The 7,312-nt window shown below is 36.1% G+C and overlaps 2 protein-coding genes across 2 annotated transcripts; both read right to left on the reverse strand.

Moving 5' to 3' along the window:
* Window positions 1-7: 7 nt before the first annotated feature.
* On the reverse strand, window positions 8-3,056 carry LOC117118598. The gene is made up of 5 exons (XM_033263227.1): window positions 2,994-3,056; window positions 2,486-2,564; window positions 2,158-2,343; window positions 1,708-2,015; window positions 8-112 (listed from the first exon to the last, which is right to left on the reverse strand). Exons 1-5 carry the CDS (start codon window positions 3,054-3,056, stop codon window positions 8-10), a joined length of 741 nt encoding a protein of 246 aa, XP_033119118.1.
* Window positions 3,057-4,390: 1,334 nt separating this feature from the next.
* LOC117118640 lies at window positions 4,391-6,756 on the reverse strand. The gene is made up of 3 exons (XM_033263296.1): window positions 6,334-6,756; window positions 5,450-5,649; window positions 4,391-5,308 (listed from the first exon to the last, which is right to left on the reverse strand). The coding sequence occupies exons 1-3, from the start codon at window positions 6,633-6,635 to the stop codon at window positions 5,235-5,237; spliced, it is 576 nt and encodes a 191-aa protein (XP_033119187.1). The 5' UTR covers window positions 6,636-6,756; the 3' UTR covers window positions 4,391-5,234.
* Between the last annotated feature and the right edge of the window lie 556 nt (window positions 6,757-7,312).

The raw sequence follows: 7,312 nt of genomic DNA on the forward strand, positions 1-7,312 counted from the left end.
CTGTCTCTTATAAACATCTAGATGTGTATAAGAGACATTTCACACACACCTGAGATATTTCATTTTCGTATTCTTCATCATCACTTCCAGAATGATGCAAGTCCAATTCATGCTAATAGAAGGTGAAAGTCAAGACAAATTAGCGTTATATATAATTTTTATACTTGCAACGATAAAAAGCAATTGTTTATATAGTCACAGCTTTTACACTAGACAATACAATAAGGATTTATCGTGTAAACGGTACAAAAATATTTTGTAAAATCAATTCAATTGATGTCATAATCATGGAAGAACGATAAACTCGTAGTACCTGTAACGAGTCGATGTTATCGCCATTTCAATTGATTGCTCAAACTATTTTTTATTGTATACCGTTAATTCTCGGATAACCGGCGCTCTTGAGTAGGCGCTGCATCAAACCTGATTTTTTAGCCAATAAGCGACGAGTGATAGGTAACATGGAAACATGCATGGAAAGCACCACGGCAATAATATGTTTTTATAAGTGCCTCATTGAAATCGCCAACAAATTATTTTCGAATAAGCGCTTTTTAGATTTTTATCGTTACCGCTATCGTTGCAAGTATAAACAGCTCTTTACAATTCCTAATAAAAGAAATCACTTTGAATCAGCGGTGGTGCCATATTAAATTACTCGACGGGGTGAAGATGAGTCGTCGGAAAATTTCGCGAAAGTATTCCAGGCCCGAATAGAAGTTCCAAAATTATTATTTAATCGAGTTGAATTCTACTAATAGGCCTATGTTAAAACGCATGTACGGTCGCCCTTTAATTAAAGATAGGCAATTATAGACCACCTCCAATTAAATTCCACTGTGGTCCCAAATCATTGGCGATACAGTTAGGCCCAGCCGGCGCCACACCCCCCTAAATTTGTACAAAGTAAATTAAATAAAATGAGAAACAAAAGATAAAATAAATGAATTAAAGTTGAACTCAAATTTTCAGTATAAGAATGCCATTTATCTATTAGTCAGATCAAATCTGTTGAAGGCCATGAAAGTGACTCTGGTCCCACAAAAGTGATCTTTAATTGGAAGACCTATAATAAGCCTACCTTTTTTCTCACAACTGCTTTTAAATGCTTCAAGAGATTTCACTTTTGTATTTAGGGAATGTGTATGTGTGAACACGGTCATTTTGATTTTCTGGAGATGAATAAGTTACATTAAAAAAAAAAAATAAAAACACACTTTATAAGAACAATGAGGCTGAAATTGCTTAAAAATTAAGAACAAATTGAGGCTGAGGTAAAATGTCAAATGAGGTTTTTTATTTAAAAAAAATAGAAAAACCCAAAAATGATATCCCTACCTTATGTGCAGTAGGTGTGACTATGTTCCTCCATAATAAAGTACAGTAGGTGTACCTACCTGCCATCTGGGGCCAATTTTTGTGGGGCCTTTTTTCAGCGGCCATTTTTGCAGGGCCACTTTTACTACATTCTAGTACAATATACATGCCTACTGCAGCTGTACCTATATAATTTTCTACGTTGGAAAAATGTGTAAAATTTTCACAAGATTCACAATACGCAGAGTACTGCCAACAGGACCCATTATGAGATCGGAAAGACGTAAAGTGTACAGTAGTCCTATTTCAGCCCTACAGCTGAAACACCAGGAGCCGGATGGAACGAATTGGGAACGGAGCTCAGAGTTCCTGAAATAACATTGAACAAACCTCTGGTATACCAACTGGGTTCTCCACTTGGCCATCATACCACAACTGGAACGGTGTCTTCCCAGCGGTACGAAGACGATGACCAGCCCATGCCGATGACCATTCTTCGAGCGACTGGTTAATCCGGGATGTATACACATACTGAAGGGCAAACAACTGTACCTCCTGTAAAGGGTCTAATTTACCATCGTCCTCTAGGTAATGGAATAGTTGGTAGAAATGGTGCAAACATCCCTCAAAAACGTCTCGCCAAAGCCTTTCGATCCTTTGATTGTGAGTGCTCTTGCCTATTATTGCACTTCTCTCACCTGAGACATTAACGAAAACCAGGATATATAAAAGTTAGAGTTAGTGACATTGGGAATCATTTGAATAATACTGTATTTGACGATTTAAAAAAAAAAAAAGAAAAAGTAAAGAAAAAAAGAACACATGATCACACTGATATACCTCTGTGTTCATTCATGTACTGCCATAGTTTAACATTCTCTCCACCAGCATCCGAACGCAAACGAAGGGGGAGACCATAACGTTCGACTGCACCATAAAATGCCTCCAAAACTGTTGACGCCTTGTTATTTGTTGCACATTTGAGAAACACTGGCAACCGACTAAAACCCTGTCTCTTATACACATCTAGATGTGTATAAGAGACAGACACAACACAATATAGTACCATAACACTATAGTAAAGGTACATTAAAAAAGTTCTACGAAAGATAGTTCATAATAAACTGAACAACATCTAAGTACACGTCAACACCAAGTTCGGAACTACTTCGCATTGGGTCTATTTCCTCACTGAGCTGCTGGTGAGCATCCTCTACCAGGGGATTTCGTGGCTCTTGCACACACACCTGAGAATGAAAATGAAGGAAATACATAGTATTTTCATATTTATTTTCCACATAAAATTTTCAATGTATTTATAATTAAACACTGTACATTTTAATGGCCCATTTCAGGCTTCTTTTATATTCATAGCCCGACAAACTGACTCAGATTTCTAGTCCTATTCTGTAGTTACGCTAGAATTTAATTTCCCACAAACTAGATTCCCATGGAGGCGAAGCAGCACATGGTTTGTATTTTCTTGTTTGTTTTATTACATTTTTTATACATATTCTGATGTTTATAAAATACATAGTAAAATACAGATTTAATATATAATTTTAAATACATATTAATAGCCATTCCACGGTTTCGGTCTTCAGGGCGAGCTTCCTTCTAAAGCTAGAAAAATTCACTACTTCGAGGCCTCCTGTACTAGTTGCCTGGTATCTAACCATAAAATCGGAAACTTTCCCACAACCAAGGTTCCCACGGTGCTCATGAGGGTGAGAAGGCATATTCTTTGTACGCCGCCTTCAGGAAGGAATGTGAACGCATTACACTGCAAAGACAGAAGTAGGTCAGATGCTAAATATAGATGACTAGCTATTTTTAGCAGGTCATGGCAGTGGCAGTGAAGGTATTCAAGTGCGTTCACCTTCACTTCATATCACCATTATCACTCAGGATTTTTTAAAACAAGGGAATTATAACTTTGACTTAGACTACAAACATAACCATTTTTTAAAACATTAACTCTACAAAAAGGAATGTAAAACCTAGGATTGTTTCTGAGACGGCGACTAAATTACAATTGAACAGGGCATTAACACATTTATATAAAAAATCAAGATCAAAACAATTTCTACGGGACTAAGGAGATTGCTTATTGTTGTTTTTATTATGTTTCATTTTTATGATTATTATGTGGCTTCCTTATTCCTAAAATCTCCTTTGATGAAGGCCTCTTTCTCCTTATGACTAGTTTTAATTAATATCCGTTTTGTTCAAAACATGCATAACGAGTTAACATCATTCTATCCAACTATTAATAATAATAATAATGTTGTATTTATATAGCACATATTGCACATTGCCTCTATGCGCTTTACAGAGAAATAATATAGGCCAACTGAGAAAAAGCAAATAACAATAAAACAGTAACAATAAAATAAAATAAAAATAATCATAATAACAATAACAACTGTCGATAGGTAACATGGAAACATGCATGGAAAGCACCACGGCAATAATATGTTTTTATAAGTGCCTCATTGAAATCGCCAACAAATTATTTTCGAATAAGCGCTTTTTAGATTTTTATCGTTACCGCTGTCATTGCAAGTATAAACAGCTCTTTACAATTACTAATAAAAGAAATCACTTTGAATCAGCGGTGGTGCCATATTAAATTACTCGACGGGGTGAAGATGAGTCGTCGGAAAATTTCGCGAAAGTATTCCAGGCCCGAATAGGAGTTCCAAAATTATTATTTAATCGAGTTGAATTCTACTAATAGGCCTATGTTAAAACGCATGTACGGTCGCCCTTTAATTAAAGATAGACAATTATAGACCACCTCCAATTAAATTCCACTGTGGTCCCAAATCATTGGCGATACAGTTAGGCCCAGCCGGCACCACACCCCCCTAAATTTGTCCAAAGTAAATTAAATAAAATGAGAAACAAAAAATAAAATAAATGAATTAAAGTTGAACTCAAATTTTCAGTATAAGAATGCCATTTATCTATTAGTCAGATCAAATCTGCTGAAGGCCATGAAAGTGACTCTGGTCCCACAAAAGTGATCTTTAATTGGAAGACCTATAGGCCTACCTTTTTTCTCACAACTGCTTTTAAATGCTTCATAAGATTTCACTTTTGTATTTAGGGAATGTGTATGTGTGAATACGGTCATTTTGATTTTCTGGAGATGAATAAGTTACATTTAAAAAAAAATAAATAAAAACACACTTTATAAGAACAATGAGGCTGAAATTGCTTAAAAATTAAGAACAAATTGAAGCTGAGGTAAAATGTCAAATGAGGTTTTTTATTTTAAAAAAATAGAAAAACCCAAAGATTATATCCCTACCTTATGTGCAGTAGGTGTGACTATGTTCCTCCATAATAAAGTACAGTAGGTGTACCTACCTGCCATCTGGGGCCAATTTTTGTGGGGCCTTTTTTCAGCTGCCATTTTTGCGGGGCCACTTTTACTACATTCTAGTACAATATGCATGCCTACTGCTGTACCTATATAATTTTCTACGTTTGAAAAATGTGTAAAATTTTCACAAGATTCACAATACGCAGAGTACTGCCAACAGGACCCATTATGAGATCGGAAAGACGTAAAGTGTACAGTAGTCCTATTTCAGCCCTACAGCTAAAACACCAGGAGCCGGATGGAACGAATTGGGAACGGAGCTCAGAGTTCCTGAAATAACATTGAACAAACCTCTGGTATACCAACTGGGTTCTCCACTTGGCCATCATACCACAACTGGAACGGTGTTTTCCTAGCGGTACGAAGACGATGACCAGCCCATGCCGATGACCATTCTTCGAGCGACTGGTTGATCCGGGATGTATACACATACTGAAGGGCAAACAACTGTACCTCCTGTAAAGGGTCTAATTTACCATCGTCCTCTAGGTAATGGAATAGTTGGTAGAAATGGTGCAAACATCCCTCAAAAACGTCTCGCCAAAGCCTTTCGATCCTTTGATTGTGAGTGCTCTTTGCCTATTATTGCACTTCTCTCACCTGAGACATTAACGAAAACCAGGATATATAAAAGTTAGAGTTAGTGACATTGGGAATCATTTGAATAATACTGTATTTGACGATTTAAAAAAAAAAAAAGAAAAAGAAAAGAAAAAAAAACACATGATCACACTGATATACCTCTGTGTTCATTCATGTACTGCCATACTTTAACATTCTCTCCACCAGCATCTGAACGCAAACGAAGGGGGAGACCATAACGTTCGACTGCACCATAAAATGCCTCCAAAACTGTTGACGCCTTGTTATTTGTTGCACATTTGAGAAACACTGGCAACCGACTAAAACCATCAACATCACCTTGGATCACAAATCCCCATCTGAAAGCAAATGCAAAATACGGAATATTGTACGCCAATTTAACATAACCATCAAACCGCCACCTCTTGCGTGTAATTCCACCAATGTTTTAATTTCACAGTGTTCTGTATTTTCCATTTATTCGAAAATATTCGAAAATATAAATTATTTTATGTCTATTATTCAAGACATACGTGGAACCTACAATAACTATATATATATACTGTCTCTTATACACATCTAGATGTGTATAAGAGACAGGTGATATATATCATTGTAGGTCCACGTGTGTTCTTCTAATTATATATTAGTCGTTGAAACAAAAAAATATGACAAGGCATGTAGACTATTGAACACTATATATATATATATATATATATACACTATATATATATATGCGTGTGCCTGTGCCTTGCATATAAATGAATATAGGCCTATCATACATAACATCAAAGTTGATGCATAGGCAAATCAGGAGCGGATCGAGAATGTTTAAAATGGTAATTATGAACGACATTTTCAGAATAGGCCAAGATAAGTAGGTGGCACATAACATTGATGTACATTATTATTATTATTATTATCGTTGTTTTTATTATTATTGTTGTTGTTATTATTGTTATTGTTATCATTATCATCATCATCGTCATCATATGCGTTCGCATATGATGCAATGCATGTAAGGACGCATATGTGTCTATTACCTTATTAGCTTATGGTTTCCATCGATGTGCCATAAATGATTTGGCCCCTCAACATGATAAATTATTCTTTGTAGACGCCTCCTGCGTCGGGAAAATGCCCCTTCGCCGTCCACGCGATGCATTGCATCTCGTAGTGCTTGTCTTGGAACGTGCACGCTTCTTTGTCTCAAAAAACCCTTAAGCATCACCTCGCCACAAGTTGGATGAGTCGTGAGTACTTCAGAAATGATGTTGTCCAGATCACCATTGACTATTTCGGTAAATCCTCGTGCTGACATACCATACCTCTCTAGTCTCCGCATTACTGTGCGTTCGCTAACACATAGCTTTTCAGCTATTGACTTGACACTATAACCTTCTTCAATCAATGACTCAATAAATTCTTTCTCATCATTATCGCTATTTTCTCTATCATTATCAGATAGTAATTAATGTTTGCATGACATTTTCTTCTCTAACATCAAGGGCATGGAAGTCCTCCTCTCTAAGTTCTGGTATTATTTCTATAGAGATCTGTAGTAAGCGCCAAAGAAAGTATGATTATGGGTCATTTTCCATTAATCATAATATTCAAAACAGCAATGGCAACAGAAATTTTTCAAGGGGTCCGACATATCCGACGGAGGAGTCCAAGCCAAGGGGCCGACGGAGCCTTGGTAGTGGCCGAAATATATATAAAAAAAATTCCATTCTGCAATAATACTTTTTTTAAACTAAGAGAGTTTTTATTTCTTAAAGGTCGAAACGGATTCGTCTGGAGATATTGGGATTTCTTCCAGTAGATTCTTGGTGTATTTTGTCAGACTTATCAGATTTTCTCCACTGTCCCGATTTAATTTTAAATTATTTTGCATTATATGGCCGTTTTCTGTTGGGTTTTCCCATTTGCCTTTTTAATATATATTATCCAGAATCTTAAATTTTAGTGTTTCTAAAGTCAACTTAGTTTCATTACTGTTACGCTATATTATATTCATGT

The sequence above is a fragment of the Anneissia japonica genome, unplaced genomic scaffold, assembly GCF_011630105.1.
Source record: "Anneissia japonica isolate Jap-2015-1 unplaced genomic scaffold, ASM1163010v1 scaffold376_len1572418_cov194, whole genome shotgun sequence".
In the NCBI taxonomy this organism is placed as follows: Eukaryota; Metazoa; Echinodermata; class Crinoidea; order Comatulida; family Comatulidae; genus Anneissia; species Anneissia japonica.

Excerpts from the sequence above, each read along its gene's own strand:
- LOC117118598 (XM_033263227.1), bottom strand. The coding sequence starts at position 3,056 with ATGCCTTCTCACCCTCATGAGCACCGTGGGAACCTTGGTTGTGGGAAA. Across the intron at positions 2,565-2,993 it reads GGAAAGTTTCCGATTTTATG|GTGTGTGTGCAAGAGCCACG; the intron begins GTTAGATACCAG and ends TTTCATTCTCAG. Across the intron at positions 2,016-2,157 it reads GTACATGAATGAACACAGAG|GTGAGAGAAGTGCAATAATA; the intron begins GTATATCAGTGT and ends TTAATGTCTCAG.
- LOC117118640 (XM_033263296.1), bottom strand. The coding sequence starts at position 6,635 with ATGCGGAGACTAGAGAGGTATGGTATGTCAGCACGAGGATTTACCGAA. Across the intron at positions 5,650-6,333 it reads GGAAACCATAAGCTAATAAG|ATGGGGATTTGTGATCCAAG; the intron begins GTAATAGACACA and ends ATTTGCTTTCAG. Across the intron at positions 5,309-5,449 it reads GTACATGAATGAACACAGAG|GTGAGAGAAGTGCAATAATA; the intron begins GTATATCAGTGT and ends TTAATGTCTCAG.